General features: G+C 42.2%; 1 protein-coding gene across 9 annotated transcripts in view; it reads right to left on the bottom strand.

The window, feature by feature from the left end:
- ACACA (acetyl-CoA carboxylase alpha) overlaps positions 1–20,319 on the bottom strand; it is a 332,967-nt gene that overhangs the window by 59,496 nt on the left and 253,152 nt on the right. For all 9 annotated transcript variants that reach the window (XM_062216876.1, XM_062216880.1, XM_062216874.1 and 6 more), the window contains 3 exons: positions 18,846–18,943; positions 11,695–11,815; positions 11,023–11,133 (listed from right to left, as the gene is read on the bottom strand). In XM_062216876.1, coding sequence (XP_062072860.1) covers positions 11,023–11,133; positions 11,695–11,815; positions 18,846–18,943 — 330 coding nt within the window. The remainder of the gene's footprint in view (positions 1–11,022; positions 11,134–11,694; positions 11,816–18,845; positions 18,944–20,319) is intronic.

Genomic DNA, 20,319 nt, shown 5'->3' on the forward strand with positions numbered 1-20,319 from the left:
ATCAACCACAAAAACTTGAAGCCCAGGTATAGTAATCTGTAGTTCAATCTAAAAAAAGCTCTTAAAGCTTCTCCTTTCATAATTCAACAGTCCTCACTGTGTACATTAGCTGATTAGAATGTGTGACGGTGGTTACTCTGAGTGAGGAGGGGACACAGCTAGATTTGGATCCGTGCACAGGGGACATTCCCTGGAATGATGAACAGCCAGGAGTCAGGTTTCTAAACAGTCTCGTTTCCTGAGTCTTTATCATATTCACACAACAGCCTGTGCACAGCCAGGGCCTAGGTCTCTCTTGCTCCTAGAAAAGACTAGAGTCCTTGCATTTCTAATCTCCCAACGTGTGCAGTTCTTGCACTTTTAATTTATGAGTGGTGGTGGTGGGGGGAACCTTCCTGACTTGGGAACATATTGGCTTGGTCTAATGCTTGGAGATTATTAAAGTTGGAGCTCTGCTCCACTATCAAGTCTACAGATCTTTTATTTAGAAGATATGGTGCTCTAAATGCACAAAGAGCTCCCTGTCACCTTCACATTAAAGCCCCTAGTGCCTGGTAAATGGAATTATATAGCTGTCATCTCCTTTCCCCAAAGTTTTAAGAGTACAATGGGCTCATTTTTTCACACTCCATCCCAGCTTCAGAACTAAGAGACCTACTTTGTATTGATTTAAGGTCTCAGAAATAAATAAACCTGCTTCACTGCTGTGATTCACAACAAATTCATGATACACTATTGCATGATATATTTCAAGCTCTTGCTCTGGCTCTCTTTTTCCTCTGGTGAGTGATGGGGGAGGTGGGAGGTAGAGGGGAGCGGCACAGCTGACAGCCTGATGGTTATTGGAGATGGCTGCTGACTGCAAATCCAAGAACAGACACTGTTGGAAGAGTAGGGGATTTTTTTTTTAAACTGGGGGGCATGGGTGAGAAGCTAATTTACTTGAGTTTCAGGCTGGGGCTAGGGGGAGAAAAAAGGTTGAAGGGAGAAGTGAGGGGTTGACGGAATAGCAAAGCTTCGAGTGAACAATGATCTGCAGACAGAGCTATGAACATGTGTAGACAGAGAGAAAAGGGAAGAAAAATCCAATATATGAAGGTGTAATGTATGACTGACTAGGAAATGAAGAAGCTAAAGAAACTGTACTGCCAAAGGGGCCATGCTCACAGCCCTAAGTGGGCACTTAGTTCAGGGGCAATGTTTGATCAGAGCAGAAACAGCAGAGATCCCACATGCATGGCCCGAGAGAAGCAGAGGCACTTCTTCACTCTAATCCTCAGGGTGTCTCAGCATTCCGGAGGTGGAAACAGACTCTCTGGAGAGTGGGTGGGGGCACAACACAGGTCCACAAGGAGGAGGCAAGCCAGCAACTGCTCATTGAGGTGAGAGGGTGATACGCTTCAGGCAGGGTAGCTCTTGTTTGTGTGCCATTAAGGCTTTGAATACCCCCAGTCTACAGCCCCTTTACTGACTACCAAACCTTGAACCCAGTGAGTTTTAGCTGTTATCTAAAAATACAGCACCCAGAGTGACCTGTCCTCCAACCTCGCGTCCACATGACAAGCAATGACAAAGCAGGAGACTGGCTCCAAAGTCCTGCGTGACACTTGGCAGGAGATCCTAAGGTTCTACTGAGTACTTCGGAGTGAAATTCAGTTGAAATGGTTTCCCTTGTAATTACTACTTATTTCTTAAATTTAGCTGGCAAGAATGTTATTTATGAATTCAGTTTCTTCTCTACTCTAGGACAGTACTTTCATCTTTATTACATTTGTTCTTTAGACAAAACCAGACTCTGAAGGAAAAATACTCAGCAAAGACTTTGGTTCCATTCAGTTTCTCACAGGTCTTACCACAAAATCGGGAGCTTCTTTGTTGATTTTGAATACCACTGTTTAAAAGTTGATGTATTTCTTTATTTATTTGAAAGAGAGAGAGAGAGAGAGAGAGGTTCCCCCAACCATTGGTTCACTCCCCCAAATGCCTGCAACAGCTGGAGCTGAGCCAAGCTGAAGCCAGGAGCCTGGAACTGTACCTGCGTCTCCCACAGGGGTGGCAGGGACGCAACTACTTGAGCCATCACCTGCTGCTTTCCAGGGTGCACATTATCAGGAACCTGAACCAGGACTGGAACCTAGGCACTCTAACATGGGTACAGATAGTCCAAGTGGTGTCTTAGCTGCTGTGCCAAATGCCCACTTCTGAACACTATTTTTAAGATAATCAGTCTGGGACCTGCATTGTGGCATAGTGGGTAAAGCAGCCACATACGAAGTCAGCATCCCATATAGGCTCTGGTTTGTGCAGGCTGCTCCACTTCCAATCCAGCTCCCTGCTAGTGCACACCTGGGAAAGCAGTGGAAGATGGCCCAAGTGGCTGGGCCCCTGCACCCATGGGAGAGACCTAGAGGAAGCTCCTGGTTCTGGCCTGGCCCAGCCCCAGTAGCCAGTAGTTGTGGCTATTTGGAGAGTGAACCAACAGATGGAAAATCACTCTTTATTTCCCTCTTTCTCTGTAACTCTTTCAAATAAATAAATCTTAAAAAAAAAAGAAAATCTGTCTGTACAGGGAAACAGACTTTAGCTAAATATAAGGAAAAACATTATGTAAATGAAAAGAATTGGCTCAAAATGTGCTAAGCTCCCCTTCAGTTGCATATCTCAAGTATAACTAAATGAGTATTTGGCAAGGGTGTCACAGAGGAAGTATAAGCAATAACTGGGTGCTTGGACTTCTGAGGATCCTTCCATTGCCAACATTTATAATTCTATGGCCACTTGTGATTTTGCATGACACCATCATATAATATCTATTTTTCCACAATCTAGATAAGAAGAAAACACAATTCATTATGTCATTCTGCTCTACAATTTCCATTTCTAATCTTACTGATATGTACTCATTTTACCACTAATATGTAATCGTACTAATATATAATATCCTGATATATCATAACTTTAATTCTCCTCCCCAACCCACTCTCCCCTGTCTAAGCCTAGCTCAGTTCTCTGGCTACAGAGCAATATACATTTTAATAACATCACAAAATACTAGAAATCACACAGAATTTAAGACTGAAGGATTCTCTGGTCTCTCAGTTAAAGGAGGGAGATGTATCACGTCTCTGACCCATTTTACAAGGAGGAAACTGAGACTCTAAAATAGATTAAAGCCTAAAGTCGCTTACCCAGGAAATGGCATAGGGGGTAGATTAAAGTTTTTTTTTTCTTCTTCTTTAATCTAAAGTTCAAAAACCTCAAAAAGTTTGAGCACATCTGTAATACGTCACCCAGTATGATAAACACTGAGTCTGTATTCAGTGCCCCAAGCCGGCCCTCAGAGCTTTCACTTCACCTGGGCACTCTGGACTGGTGCTCATGGCTCCTCCTAAGCCTTGGCATCTAAACCTCTTAGAGAGTGTGAGGCAACTTCTGCAGTGGAGCTCTGAATGGCAATTCTACCTGTGAGATCTCCAAACCCGAGCACTCAGGATCAGGTGGCTGGGAGATCACCAAAGCTCACTCAGAGTCCAACTCCTCTGGTACAGTTTTCTTCCAAATCCAAAGAACATCAAACAAAAACTAAACCACTCCCACAAATGGAGCCAGACTGACCCCTATCTTGGGTGTCTGCGTCTATATGGGAGTGGGGGTAGGATGGGGGCAGTTTGAAAATTAAGGAGATCTGCCCACAGCAACCCTCTCTGAGGACTTGGTCACAATGCTAAAGCACAGCTTACTCAGAAAGGAAGTGAAAGCGCCCCTTTTAAAAGGGAGAGTGATCCCATCTGGAGCTAAGGGGGTACAGGGACTGTCTATTGTGAAAATAGGTAGTTAGGGACTTTTAAAAATGCAAATTGCTGGACTGATCCTTAGAGTGATTACGGCCTATTGTATCAACAAGTCCTTGGGGACTCTCACAGACAGATGACTGACACATATACTACCCTATCATGACCGAACATGGTGCCTCTCACGTTAATGGCTTTCCCAAGTACGCTGATTATTGTCTTTAGATAACATCTACTGGTGAAGTCAATGCATGAATGTACTGCTATGGTGAGAACTGCCGTCTCTCATTTCCTTGAAGGAATTTTTGCTTTCAAATAATCAGAAAGTATCCAGAGTGCTGTGTTTATTATTTCCTTTTCAAGGCCTAGATAATGAAGTGGGATGAGAAAAGATCCTAAATGCACCTTAGAAAAGATGACAACAGGGCTAGCCAGTGTTCACTTACATAAACTCAAACTCACAACAACCCCACTGGATAGGTACTATTATCACTCCCCATTTTACAGCTAATTCAAATGTAACCTAAAGAGGTTAAGTAAGTTGTCCAAGGTCACGAAGGTGGTAGAGCCAGGAATTAAACCTGGGGAGCCTGGCACGAGAGCCCATGCTTCTAATCTCTCTAAGTGACACGAGAGCCACGACACCGCCTGCCTCACAGTGAGATCTCAATCATCCTCCCTTCAGGACTCTCACTCTGTGTGTCACAGAGTCACGGGTGAGCACACAGACTGCCTACTGCAGGCCCCTGGTGCAATATACAAGTCCCACTCACGGCAAGAGCTCTGGTACTATGCCCAACAGTGTCAGTGGTGACAACTTCACATTTCATATTGCAGAGCTACACACAAATGTGCATATGAAAACCAAGATCCAAAGAGGGATAAACTTGGACCAAGTCTCAAAAGCAAGATTAACAGAATTAGCCACTTACAAGACTAACAGCCCTAGCCACATCCATCATGTAATTTTCTTTCTTCCTGGCAGTTGCAGTGGAAATAGGGGTCTGATCTCATTAAGGGGGATGAGATTATGGGATTTTTTTTTTTCTAAAATAGAAGCAGAAGCCTTAAAATGCTTACCACAAGGAAGTCACATGTCACCCCTGGAATGAGTCCATCACCCACTTATCACAGCCATCAGCTCAGCCCATGCCTCATCTCTACAGGCAGTTGCTGTCCACAGGACAAACTGTAAGCTGCAAACCGATTTCCATGTATAAAGTGGGGGCTCTCACCAAATCTTGGGCAATGGACTGAAGCTGGGCAGACTCAACTCTACTTCAGAGCTCCTACCAGCCTATCCTCCACCTGACATTATGCTAAAAAGACTCAACAGAAAATGGAGAGGTGACCTGGTGGGGGAGAAGTAAATATGAAACTGCGCATGTGCAAGGAGCATCTCGACCTGGGATTCTGCAAATCACCTCAGCTCCTTAGGGGTCTGCCTGGCCAGTCAGGACACAGGAATTGCACCCTGCCAGGCCAGCATAGCTCCTTGCAAGCAGGGCAGTCTGCCACACTTGCCAAGTATGAGCTCACCGATCAGTGAGGCTTTCTCAACAACCTGCCGCCTGCAGCCTACAGTTGCTGCAGTTAGGAACCCAACATCTATTACCTTGAGTGACATGAAACAGCCTGCCCTGAGAGGCTTCTCATTTATGTCATAACTCTCCTGACTTTGGACACAAAGGAAAACAACCAAATCACCTTCTCTTCTTGGGTTTTATGGACACAAAGCACAGAGGGCTGAGCCTGTCTCTAATAAAACTTAGGGTCATCGAGGGTCATCTTCTGACCCTGATCAGGTCTCTGGCAATGGAACCTTGTCCATTTCCTTCTTACTGTTTTAGTTTTCCTATCTGTGAAATGGCCATGACACCACTAGAGCACCCCAGAAAATAGCAAGGAACCAGACAGAGGTTCTTCATTTTGAGTTTCAAATAAATCCATTTGGGCTGCCTCAGTCATAGACTCATTGCCTTCAGTTCAGAAGTATTTCCAGACAATGCAGCCTTCCTCAGCCAGTAATATTTTGAGTATTTCACAAATAATTGCTATTCAACAAAGCAAGAAAGACTGGAGAGACAGTACACAAAATACTGAAACTGTAAGAGGAAAGAGATTAAAAATACAAATGTCGGAAACACTTTCTGGTCTTGCAATAAAGGACACAGTGGCAAAGATGATGCCCACGAACAGAGAAACCACTGAAAGTGGAACACCAGGAAACTGCTCAAGTGTTTACGTTTTATATGCAGGTCACTACTGCTGGCTACAAAAGGAAATCCTTTAAAAAGTCAGAGTCTCTGGAAGCAAAAGGTAGGGAGGTGTAGACTAATGAAAAACAGGTCAGGAATACCATGTGAGCGTCCAGGTGGGGTGTCGCCACAAAAGCTGGGGCATATGCGCACGTGTTAAGCTAGGAATACGTGTCTCCCCAGCTTCGGATCTATGAAAGGAACCAACAATGTACATGTTGCTGCATTATGTGACTATGATACATGCAGTGTCAATCTTTCTATTCGAATTGAAGCATGTGAACTCAAATCAGTGATGGGGCTGGGGAGGTGGGGAGGAAAGGGGAAAGCAGGGAGAAAGAAAGTTTTTAAAAAATCTCTGTCTCAGCAAAAGTTTTCATTAAAATTTTAGACAAATGATCCCGGTGTCCTTCTCCCTTGCTGCCTGGGGCTCCATGCTATTTCTATGCAAATACCAACCTCGTGGTTTATATCTTATTATTTCCACCGGAGCTGCAGCGACATGACCTGAGACGTGTAAGAGGTGGGGAGGGGGGAGCTGGAGAGGAGAGAAAGAGAGAGAGGGAGACAGGGAGAGAGAGGGAGAGAGATGGAGTGGGTGTTCACTGAAGTGTGAAAAAATATTGTCAGGAGTGAGCGTCAAGAACAAAAAAAAAAAAAAATCGCAGGGATAACGTGTTTATTTCAGTCCCCCCATCCCCAGCCCCCACGTCCCCCCCTTGCAAACCAGCACCTTTTAAAATTCATTGGGCATCAGGCGATCATGCACAATCCATCTGCTTTCACTTTATCATTTGCATTTCATGCCTCCTGGCTTTTGATGTGCTGATACTTTGATGCAGTCAGGAGACGCGCATTATCATTATTTCAATTTTCAAAGGGGTCAACGGGATCGGCACTTGCACACACAAGATTTTTTTTTTTTCCAACAACCTCTGCGCACCACCCCCTTCTTATTCTTTACCCCAATGTTTAACATAAAGGATGAAGACTCAGAAAGGCAAGGGTCAAATGTTTACAGTCTAAGACCATATATAAGCTTGCATGTACCATCTACATTTCCAGTTTATACAGGTACACACATACTATGAACAAAATAGTCAAGCTTTAAGGAAGGGGACTTGACACTGTTTCAAACACAAAGACTTCCTTGCACATGGATACTCAGGGAGGCACACAGGCAGAGAGAGGGGAAGACAGATATCCATGGGCAAGACACAGACACAAAGAGACAGAGAGATCAGCGCTCACATGAAACAGACACCCACTCAGAGTGACTTGAAACACTCCGAGTATGAAGACAGAGAAATACCTGCAGAAAGAAAGGCAGAGCTGCAGCAACCCATCAGCACACAAAGAACCTGCGCAAGGAGTCAGTCAGAGGCAATCTGAGCATGGTAGCTCCCACAGTCTCCTTTTTCATACCTGATAAGCAAAGGGGCTGATAGGACATTCTTAATGAATTTGCATGAAACCAGGTGTCTTCCAGCAACACGACTCTGTATTTTATTTAAGAGGTGCTGACATGGAGACAGGGAAGCAGGCAGAGCAGGATTAGGAAACCACTATAAATGATCATTCCCTTCAGCTAAAAATGATCACGTCCTTCTGGAAACGAGCATCGTTTGCTGAGTTACAGCTGCAGCTTTACTTGTCTTTCTGCCTGCGACTAGCCTTTTTCTTTAACAAGCAACCCTGCGGACTAGGAAGAAAGTGAATATAATAAATTTGATCATGATGATGTAACTAGATGTTAAGAAAAAAAATCGCACAAAATAAATTCAACTATCAAGTTGTTAGGCAAAAAAAATCAAAACAAAAAAAAAATAAAACAAACAAAAACCCTAACCTTGCTTTTGGTAATATTCTTTGTGTTTAAGATAGTATTTTGGGGGGCTGGCATAGTGGGTAAAGCTGCACTGCCAGCATCCCACATGGACACCGGTTTGAGTCCCAAATGCTCTTCTTCCAATCCAGCTCTCTGCTATGCCTGGGAAAGCAGTGGAAGCTGGTCCAACTGCTTGTGCCCCTGCACCTGCATGGGAGATCCAGAAGAGTCTCCTGGCTCCTGGCTTTGGATCAGTGCAGCACCAGCCATTGTGGCCATTTGGGGAGTGAACCAGCAGATGGAAGACCTCTCTCTCTCTCTGTGCCTCTCCCTCTCTCTGTGTGTAACTGTGACTTTCAAGTAAAATAAATAAATCTTAAAAAAAAAAGGATAGTATTTTGGGAGAAAAAAATGCAACGTAAAAAGACACATTTCAGGGGCCGATGCCATGGCTCACTTGGCTAATCCTCTGCCTGTGGCGCTGGCATCCCATATGGGCGCCGGGTTCTAGTCCCAGCTGCTCCTTTTGCAGTCCAGCTCTCTGCTATGGCCTGGGAAGGCAGTGGAGGATGGCTCAAGTGCTTGGGCCCCTGCACTCGCATGGGAGACCAGGAGGAAGCACCTGGCTCCTGGCTTCGGATTGGCACAGCGCCGGCCGTGGCGGCCATTTGGGGGGTGAACCAGTGGAAGGAAGACCTTTCTCTCTGTCTCTGTCTCTCTCTCTCTCTCTCACTGTCTAACTCTGTCAAATTAAAAAAAAAAAAAAAAAAAAAGACAAATTTCAGAAACTAACTCTGTGTCCAGGTATGAGAACATCATGGAAATGTAGGTATTATTTTAAATTCTACCCTCACAGATTAATGATATCAAAAATCTTCTTTAACATTCATCAACATCTCCTTCTAAGAAGGTAGCCAAAATATCAACTGGAAAAAAAAACTAAGCCTTTCAGCTGTTTTCCCCGCTGCAATCGTCTTCAGTAGCGGTGTTTACAATCTTCGTTTCTAGGCTGCTCTCCAAGAAAAGAGAGGGGCGGCCAAGTCTGCCAGGCTAGCACTACTCTGCCTTCCCCTGGAGACACGAGCAAACCTCGGCAAGCCTGTGAGTTCAGAGGAGAGCAGAGAGCAAGTCGATCAGAGCCAGTGACGCCCCCAACTTCTGACACTGGGCCAGTGAAAACATCAACTTTTTCTAAATGGGAATGAGAGGATGCTTCGTTCCTGTCCTTCACCGGAAAGCCAAGGCTAGCCTTCAAAATTCCTGAAAGTCTACCAAGGACATTATCCAACACAACTTAGTCCCTGGCTACATGCTTACCCGCCAATCTAGTAGGAGCGAGGAAAGAGGAACTGGAGTTCCAGTGAAGGCCAACACTCTGTGCCTAGTACCAAGCACTTTTACTCATGTTTTCTCATTGGGTATCCACAACATTATTTGAAAATGTAAACTATTTTTTTTTTTGCCGTTCCTCATTAACTTTTTTTTTTAACTTTTATTTAATGAATATAAATTTCCAAAGTGTAGCTTGTGGGTTACAATGGCTTTTTCCCCCCCATAACTTCCCTCCCATCCGCAATCCTCCCCTCTCCCGCTCCCTCTCCCCTTCCATTCACATCAAGATTCATTTTCAATTATCTTTATATACAGAAGATAAATTTAGTATATATTAAGTAAAGATTTCAACAGTTTGCACCCACACATAAACACAAAGTGAAAAATACTGTTTGAGTACTAGTTATAGCATTAAATCACAATGTACAGAACATTAAGGACAGAGATCCTACATGAGGAGTAAGTGCACAGTGACTCCTGTTGTTGACTTAACAAACTGACACTCTTGTTTATGGCATCAGTAATCACCCTAGGCTCTTGCCATGAGTTGCCAAGGCTATGGAAGCCTTTTGAGTTCGCTGACTCTGATCATATTTAGACAAGGTCATAGTCAAAGTGGAAGTTCTTTCCTCCCTTCAGAGAAAGGTACCTCCTTCTTTGATGACCTGTTCTTTCCACTGGGATCTCACTCACACGAGATCTTTCATTTAGGTTTGTTTTTTTTTGTTTTTTTTTTTTTTTTTTTTTTTTTTTTTTTTTTTTTTTGCCAGAGTGTCTTGGCTTTCCATGCCTGAAATACTCTCATGGGCTTTTCAGCCAGATCCGAATGCCTTAAGGGCTGATTCTGAGGCCAGAGTGCTGTTTAGGACATCCGCCATTCTATGAGTCTGCTGTGTATCCCACTTCCTATTATCCCCCTTTAATGGATAGGAAAGTTTAGGAGCTAAGAGGATGTATAAACTACATAGGGCAGCCAGCCCCAGACTATTCTATTGCACATTACTGACTTGGAGAAAATGATTTCCTTATGCCTGCACTGTCTTCTGCATATTCAAGTATGTGTAGGCAGTTTTTACTCTTGGTAGGAGGAACCCCAACAGCCACTTTCCCTCCCTGGGAAAAGTCCCTCTGAACTTGGATTAAAGCAGCTCAAGCCTTTCTTTGGAAGGAAGATAAAGCTCTCTGACAAACTCTTTCCCAGAAATCCATCCATGCATCTATTCACCTGTCTTCCCACTCAATCTTTACCAGGTACACCTTCCACACACAAAAGACCACCATAACTGCCCTTTCTAGAGGTACATTCACAGATTTCTCTAAACATTAAAACTTGCTGTCTTCAACACCTAGGCCAGTGCATAATCCACGCTGTAGATCCAAAATAGGAGCTGTACAACTGGAATCAGAGAGAGCTCCAAGTGAGAATAGATGTTCTCACATCCGTTAAGACATGGGTGAGAAAAAAGGAGGGGTGTCAAGACAGAACAGAAGCATTCCATTAATTCTTGGTCTTTCTAGATAAACAATAGAATGTAAGCTCTTTGGAGCAAGGGTTTTACATGATCACTTCACTGACTTATCATACAAAGAGCCTGGAACAGTACCTCACATATAATAGATACTTAGAGTGAAATGAATAAATAAGGAATAAGGAGGTAAGCAAGCCAGTGGGCAAGAATGATGGAGGGAGAGGCAGACACCGCCTGAGGGAGGGCTGGCCTGAATCACTCCTCTCCAGTCAAGATCCCGAATGAAGAATTCACAGGAATCTTCAAATACTTTCACACACTTCTCCCAAACCCTAGAAACTTACTTTGTTGAGGGCCCCGGCGCCTGTGAGAATTAAATGAGAATTCTCAACCTGGATTGTTCTCTGTCCCAGTCGGACAAGGTAAGCCCCAATCCCAATGGCCCGGCACGTCACCTTAAAAAACAAAAAGTTGTGCATGTCATGTGCTGTGTCCTCTCCTAAGCTTAAGAATGAAGGCACAGATAGATAAAATCCACATTGACAGAAATACACATGGCCTTTTATGAAGTCTGTCTAGGTTCTAACAATACAGAAACAATTTACCAAAGAAAAGAAGAGATAAAATTCAATCAGTAATTCAAGTATCAGACACTTCTAAGGTCATGGGCTCATCTTTTCTCTACTTGTGCCCATTTCACAGATGCCTGGCATCACTACTAGAGGCATGAGCAAGCAGTTATAACAGGAGGAGAAATCCAAGCTCTAAGAAGCCTGGTAGAATATTTGGAGAAATACAAAGTTAAACTAACGGCTAAAACGAGCCCAGGTTTATTTGGGCAATTCAGTTACTTGCATTATCTCATCTTCTCATTATGATGCATTATAAAATAAAATTGTGGATATTTAATTTTCAAGACATGCTCTCATTCCAGACTGAACAGCAGTGATGAGGGCAAAGATAAACCTAGCTGCAGGGTCATCTCTTCAAAAATTTCACATTTTGGGAAGTTTTACCAGGCTAATGGTGATGATCTCGTCATAGGCCAAGGAAGACTCTCCAGCAATCATTCCAGAACCTCGAAGGTTTTCTGCTCCAAGTCCCTCTTCTTTCCCAATAATATCTGTTATCTTGTACCTGTTGGATATAAGCCATGCTAAATTATAAAGGTTAATCACAGTATCAGCAAATCATTACAACAATGATCACCACTCAAAGACTGCTGAAAGCGAATGGAAAGTTTATGTTTAACACCAGGGCTTTATACTCTTCCTTCACGTGTCTTTCCTTCTTAGCCTCACTCATATATCCTTCTTATTTTACCTGGAAGTAATACAGTACAACAGAAACAGCAAACTGTGGAATTAAGTACAACGATTTAAATCCTTGCTCATATATAGAGAGCAATGTGACTCTGGAGAACATACAGTAACTTCTGTAAAATGGGTACAATTTTATCTAAAGGTTAACATGAGAGTTAAACCAAAGCAAAAAAGTCAGGCCTGGACACACAGATGGCTACCGGATTTTGGATGCCCTCTCCAAACTTTTTAAAAATAAGTTTCTCAAAAGCAGGGTCAATGTATACCTTTATAATAAGCAATAGCCATTAAACAGTAAGTTTAGGTAATTTTGCACACGAATAAAAAAATCTAAACAGAGACAGCGTACGAATGCTCAGGCCAGTTTCTCCTCCAAAAAAAATCCTCTCCTTTTTCCAATCAGGGATGAAGTGAAGTCCAAAACAGTGTACTCTCATTCCTGTTTCTTCATAAATATCAAGTGTATACATGAGGGTTCCTGGCTATGGTTCTCTGGAGGGGCAGGTGGAATGTGTGTAGAAGTGAAATGCTGACCAAGTTGTCCAGAAAGCATCCTATGCATCTAGTGGGAGTCACTCATCTGTCTTCCTGGCAGGGGATTAGGAGTGATAGCTGATAATGGGAAATGGGAGATGGGGAATGCAACTAATAAAAGAAAGGAAAAATACAAAGTTGGAAGTAGAGATGGGCATATATTATTTATTGTTCCATGTGTACCCAGAAGGCTTGGCACTGGGCATAGTTTTATAAATTGAAATAATAAATAAGTATCCCATAGTGGCTCTTAAACTACTTCTCTCTGCCCCTATATTTCTCTGCTCCCTTCTTTATTTTCAGCCCTCCATCAATTCCTTTCCTTTGCCCTTGCTGTTGGTATGTGACTTTGCATCTATGCTTCCCAGATCTCCTTGCTTTTCTATTTTTAGCCTCTCCCAATATTCAATAATTCCTCAATTCTTCTTTTTGTTCTGTATCTAAACTCTAGATTCAAGAGTTATGTTGTACATGACAACATTTCATTAACATCCCTTAAGGGGTTAATGAAACACATTACTTTGGGGAAGGGGTAAGGTGTCCTTTTTGTAAGTCCACATGCCACACAGTCATAGCCACTCAGGGGCCTGGTCAGCTTCGCCTGTAAAGCACATTTCCCTTCCTACGGGCTGCATTTTGCTCCACAGGGGTTCGTGATTTGTTAAGTAGCACTGTCTCCCACTCTATTACATGAAAAGGAATAAAAATGTCCCATTTTTCTGCTCTATGACCTGAGTCCTCTACCATCTAGGACTATCATTCTCTCAGTAATACTAAATTTTAAGTGTTAGAATAAAAAAACCTTTGTGTGGTGTGTTGCGATTAACATTAATACATGCAACTTTTGATTCTTACAATAATACATAGTGATAGGTAATATCTCCATTCTTAAAAGATAATAATAACAATAGCAAAGATTTTAAAAACCACTTATTTATTTGAAAGGCACAGATATGGAGACAGGGAGACAGAGAGAGCTCTTCTGTCTGCTCACTCACTCTCCAAATGCCTGCAATAGCCAGAGCCAAGAGCCAAGAACTCCATGCAGGTCTCCGATACGGGTGGCAAGGACAACACCACTTAAGTTGTCATCTGTTGCCTCCCAGTGGGTGCATTAGCAGGAAGCTGGAAAGGAGAGCAGAGCCATAACCCAAACCTGGGCAATCCATGATGGGATATGGGTATTCCAAGTGGTGGCTTAACTGCTACACCAAACACCTGCCCCACAGTCAGGATTTCTGACTGCCTGCTAGATGCTTAGCACCATGGTTAAGGGTTTTGACTTACTTGATGCTCATCTTCTCAGATGAGAAACTTCGTAACAGAAAAGACTTGCTTTGTAACAAGAGCAATATGCAAAATCAACAGCTTTCATAGACACGAGTAATAAAGAGCTACAAAATATAATGGGGACAGGCGGGCGTGCATTGTGGTCAGCGTGTTAAGTCGCCACTTGGGGTGCCTGCATCCCACGTTGGAGTGCAGGTTTGAAATCTGGTTGCTCTGCTTATGATCCAATTCCCTGATAAAGGACCTGGAAAGTGGTGGACACTGGCTCAAACATAGGTTCCTGCCACCTGTATGAGAGAACAGGATGGAGTTCCTGGCTTCTAGCTTTAGCCTGGCCCAGCCTGGGCTGCTGGGGTCATTTGGGGAGTGAACCAGAAATCAAAGATCTGTGTCTCTGTGTTACCCTACATTTCAAATAAATAAACAAATAAGTAAACACATCTTAAATATATACGGGGAGAAAAATTCCATTTAGAGTAGAAAGAAAAAATACAAAAGATTTATAATCAAATATAAAGAAATTGGCAAAATCCTGCCATACCCTCACTGTACCACAAGGAATCCCCAGATAGCACAGTGAACTTGAAGAGAACCCACAGATTTTAAATTTCTGAGAGAAATACTATCATGCAGTATCTGATGGAGCTCATGAGAACTACTACCTTCTTTAAGGAGTTTAGGATTTTTTTTAAAAAAGGATTTACTTATTTATTTGAAAGTCAGAGCTACAGAGAGAGACGGAGATAGATAGAGCTTTTCCATCTGCTGGTTCACTCCTCAGATGGCTGCAACAGCCAGGGCTGGCCAGGCTGAAGACAGGAGCTTCATCTGGGTCTCCCATGTGGGTAGGGGCCCAAAGAATTAGGCCATCTTCTGGTGCTTTTGCCAGGCCATTAGCAAGAAGCTGGATTGGAAGTGGAGCAGCTGGGACTCAAACAGATGCCCTTATGGGATGCTGGCATCACACGTGATGGCTTTACCGGCTATGCCACAACACCGGCCCCAGGAGTCTAAGATTCAATCTTGGATAGTGCTACATCCCTTTTGACAATGTCCTATCTTTACAAAGTCAGATTTTTAACATTTCTGTGGGGAAAAAAAATTCTACACAAAAATTAATGAAGAACAAATAAGGGTAGCTATATCCTACTTGATTCTAAAGTCTGGGGTATTATATAGACACAAACAGTCCCTTAGCAGGTCACTGTAATTATTTAAGAATGCAATTTTCCCCATTTATGTGTATTTTTAAATGATCAAATTGTTAAGATAGAATTATACTTAAGCATTTGTTTGCATTTAACTCTGTAAGAACCAAAGATACGAGATGCATCTTTTAGCCAAGAGGTGCTATGAAAAAATTATTGAGGCCTTGAGGGTACTATGAACCATTAAGGTTTGGGAACCTCTGGTACAAAAAACTTAGTGCAATCTGAATCAAAATCACTATGGAGTTTTGGAGAATTAAAACAAAAATTATACACATAACAAGGCAAAAATAACTAAGATTTAGGTGAACATTAAGAATGTAAGAAATTGGTGGCCGGCACAGTAGTGCCTGTGATGCTGGCATCCAAATTAGGTGCCGGTTCAAGCCCTGGCTGCTTCATTTCTGATCCAGTGCCCTGCTAATGCACCTGGGGAAAGCAAGAGGATGGCTGAAGTGTTTGGGCCCCTGAACTCGCATGGGAGAACAGAGGAAGCTCTTGGCTCCTGGCTTCAGGTGGCCCAGACCTGGCCACTGTGGCCGTTTGGGGATTGAACCAGCAGATGGAAGATCTCTGTCTTTCCCTCTCCCTTTCTGTACTCTGCCTTTCAAATCAATAAAATAAATATTTTAAAAAAAATTTTAAAAATACAATCCAGAAATCAGTAAATACTTAAATAGTGAGGAATTAGCCCAAGAATAGAAAAAATAAAAAACAAGAAAGTATGAATAATTCAGTAAACTGTATTGGAGCAATTAACATTCAGAAAAATACTGGCAGATAGATTATGAAAATGTTCAACTTCACTGGCATTAAAAAATACAAGTTAAAATAACAATTACTGTTTTATCCTACTTTATTAATTGATGATAATCAATGTTGTCAAGTACAGAGAGAACTTAGAAACAAGCACAATCATAAGCTATTGATGAGAATATAGATCTTGGGGGACAATGTGAAATTATTTTTTAAAACTCTCATATTTGGACTTAAAATTTTATGTATTTATTAATTTATCTGAAAGGCAGAGAGAAATAGACACAGACAAATGGAAAGATGTATTTTCCATCTGCTGGTTCATTCCCCAAATAAACCATGGGTACCCCTGTGTAGGTCACAAGAACCTAAGTACTTGGGCCATCGTCTGCTACCTTTTTGAGTCTGCACCAGCAGGAAGTTGGAATAAGAAGTGGAAACAGGACTCAATACCAGGTACTCTCATAAGAAATACAAGTGTCCCAAGTAGACTTTTTTTAAAAAAAATATTTATTTTACTTGAAAGGTAGAGTTACAGAGAGGGAGAGGCACAGAGAGAGAGAGAGAGATCTTCCATCTGTTTTTTCACTCTCCTGGTGGCTGCAATGGCTGGAGCTGGGCCAGTCTGAAGCCAGGAGCTTCCTATGGGTCTCCCACGTGGGTGCAGGGGCCCAAGCACTCGGGCCATCTTCTACTGCTCTCCCAGGTGTATCAGTAGGGAGCTGGATCAGAAGTGGAGCAGCCGGGGTTTGAACTGGCACTCATAGGGGATGCCATTGCTACTGGCAGCAGCTTAACCTGCTATGCCACAGTGCTGGACCCCAAGTAGACCCTTTAACTGCCAGGCCAAATGCCTATCCCTAAAAATAGACTTTTGGATCAGCAATTTCACATCTAGAAATCAACCCAAAGGGAATAATCAGAGATAGTTCGATAAGTTTACATATTTAAAAGAATGTTCAGCCCAGGGAAATAGCACTAAAAAATTTAAAAGTTTGAATATTCAAATACAACATATTCAGTATAATGAAATACAAAACAGCAATTAACATTGTATTCTCAAGTAATACTTCAAAAATATAAGAAATACCCTCTAAAACATGCAGCAGCAATGGCTCAACTGATTGAGTTCCTGCCACCCCCATGGGACACCTTGATTGAGTTCCTGGCTCTTGCCTTCAGTCTGCTCCACTAATGGCTGTTGCAAAGTAAAATTTAGGGAGTAAACCAATGGATGGGATATCTCTGTCTCTCTGCTTTCCAAATAAATAAAATGTACATTTTCTTTTCTAAAATAGAAATTTCCAGGGACTGGTCTTGTGGCACAGCAGATTATACTGTTGCTTGTGATGCTGGCATCCCATATGGGTTGCTGGTTTGAGTCCTGGCTACTCTGCTTCTGATCCAACTCCCTGTTATTGTGCCTAGAAAGAACACAGCTCAAGTGCCTGGGCCTCTGCTAACTTTAGTCTGGTATAGATATTATGCTAAGTGAAATGAGCCAGACCTAAAGGGAAAAATAACATATTTTCTCTTATTTGTAGTAGTTGATATATATAGACATACTACTATAGTCTTAATGATTTATGACTACTTTAAAATTTATACAAGTAAAATGGACATCTTTTCATTTTTTATTTTATCATTGTTGATAGCCCTTGTCTATATTCCTGCTGAACTATGGTCTTTTTAATTTTTACTTGTTGAACTCTTTAGTGGAGCATTAAACCTTTGACTATAACGTAAATTAAATATATGTTATCTCAAATATAAAGAAAGGAAGGAGGGAGGGAAGAAGGACAGTATCTTTGTATCCTTAAAATTGTATCTATGAACTACACTGAATCTCTTCTGTTTGTATTAATATCACATTAACAGGACTGGTGCTGTGGTGTAGCAGTTAAAGCCGCCGCCTGCAGTGCCGGCATCTCATATGGGCGCTGGTTTGCATCCTGGCTGCTCCATTTCCAATCCAGCTCTCTGCTATGGCCTGGGAAAGCACTGGAGGAAGGCCCAAGTCCTTGGGCCCTTGCACCCACATGGGAGACCTGGAAGAAGTTCCTGGCTCCAGGCTTCGGACTGGTGCAGCTCCGGCTACTGCAGCCATTTGGGGAGTAAACCGGCGGATGGAAGATCTCTCTCTCTCTCTACCTCTTCCTCTGCCTCTCTGTAACTCTGCCTTTCAAATAAATAAATAAATATTTAAAAATCACATTAACATGAGAGTTGATCAGAATTGTGTATTTTATTTTTTATTTTTTTATTTTTTTTGACAGGCAGAGTGGACAGTGAGAGAGAGAGACAGAGAGAAAGGTCTTCCTTTGCCGTTGGTTCACCCTCCAATGGCTGCCGCACCGCGCTGATCCGAAGCCAGGAGCCAGGTGCTTCTCCTGGTCTCCCATGCGAGTGCAGGGCCCAAGGACTTGGGCCATCCTCCACTGCACTCCCAGGCCACAGCAGAGAGCTGGACTGGAAGCGGAGCAACCAGGACAGAATCCAGCGCCCTGACCAGGACTAGAACCCGGTGTGCTGGCGCCGCAGGCGGAGGATTAGCCTATTGAGCCGCGGCGCTGGCCAGAATTGTATATTTTAATAATCATGCATTTGCTGTGACCCTAAGAATCTAAGGTATTAATAAAATCCCCAAAATAGCTTTTAGTGAAAAGAACAAATGTGAAAGAAACTCTTAACTATTTTAATGTCAATTATGTCAGAAATAATTAAGGGTATGTATGTAGAAAAGATAGACTATAAGGTAAGTTCATAACTGTGGCCTCAGGGTAGGACTGTGGATGATTTTTATTTTTTCTTCATAAATGTTTACATATTTCAACTTTTCTAAAATGAATAAGTATTATAATTTAAAAACATCAATAACAAGGTCCTTCAGTTAGTAAGTGGCAGAGTTACAATACAAATCTAAGACATACAGATTATGCAATAAGCAATCTTCAACACTCTTCAAGATTATTATCAGCAGGACAGTAAAGAAAAAATTCCATACTCTCCTTTCCTTAGTCCTGGTCAAATAATTCTGTTACAAACAAATATACCTACCTAGATTCTCCTTCATCTTCCACATGTTCACAGTGGACAGAGTTGAGAGCACTGACCCTCTTATAATCTTGAGGGGTCAGATATAAATACTTGTATCCCTGTGAAGCACAAATTGTTTTTAACTTACTATTTGCTATCACCATACAATCAGAAAATACAAGAAAGCATGAGTAGTGAAGCTTGTTCCAAAGTTAACTATTGAATACAATACTAGCAGAGACAGTTCTCCTGTGACAGTTCTCACTGACTGACTGTCCTTGAAACAAGATGCCTTATAGATGCAACCCCAGGAAATCCATTAATTTCATTTTTAACAGGGGTACAGGGTCATTTTCTGGGGCAGGTATTTGGCACAGAAGGTAAGACATTACTTGGGACACCTGCATTATGTATTAGAATGCCTTGCTTTGAGTCCCAGCTCCACAACTGATTCCAGCTTCCTACTAAGGTGTACCCTGAAGAGGCAGCGCACAATGCTTAAGTAGCTCTGTCCCTGCCACTCATGTGGGAGAGCCAGGTGGAGTTGCAGTTTCCTGGTTTCAGCCTGGCTGAGTCTAGGCTGTTACAGGCATTTAGGGAGGGAACAAGCAGATGGAAGATGTTTTTCTTTCTCCCTCTCTTTCAAATAAATTTTAAAAACTAAATAAGTAAATTTTTAAAAAATGCTTATTTATTTGAGAGGCAGAGTTACAGACAGAGAGAGGGAGAGACAGGAAGAGAGGTCTTCCATCCTCAGGTTCACTCCCCAAATGGCCACAATAGCCACAGTTGGGCCGATCCAAAGCCAGCAGCCAAGAACTTCTGGGTCTCCAACATGGGTGCTGGGGCCCAACCACCTGGGCCATCTTCTACTGCTTTTCCAGGCCATCAGCAGGGAGCTGGATCAGAAGTGGAGTAGCTAGGGCTCGAACCGGCAGCCATATGGGATGCCAGTGCAACAGATGGTTGCTTAACCCACTATGCCACAGTGTTGACCCATAAATTATTTTTTAAAAAGGGTCAATTTCTGACCTTTAGTGAAGTGTCTATCAAAGATATCAATATGAAATTAAAGGATTATGTCAATTAGCATTTTTTACTCTCTCAAATCCATAGTGTCATCAAAATGTTTTTGGCTAAGAGATAACTGATAAAATCACAAATCTAGGAGATTCAACATTAAAAGTAGAAGTCATTATAATGCTAAGAGTGATCACACTTTAAATAAATTCCTGTTTAATATTTTAAATATTTCATAAATAACTTATTTGTACATATAAACACAAAGACATAAGGCGCATGTGTTTAGCTTAAGTGAATTAGTCACTAAGCCCCATCCTCAAAAAAAGAAGAAAAAAAATAGGGGAAAACATTCAAAATACTATGAGAAATTGTGCTTCCCATTTAACTCAAGGGATTCATGTCGTACAGTAAACACAACATGGAAGCAATGTGAACCTGTCACTGGTCTTGCATGACTTGGGACAAGGACACT

This window comes from Lepus europaeus, chromosome 18, assembly GCF_033115175.1.
Source record: "Lepus europaeus isolate LE1 chromosome 18, mLepTim1.pri, whole genome shotgun sequence".
In the NCBI taxonomy this organism is placed as follows: domain Eukaryota; kingdom Metazoa; phylum Chordata; class Mammalia; order Lagomorpha; family Leporidae; genus Lepus; species Lepus europaeus.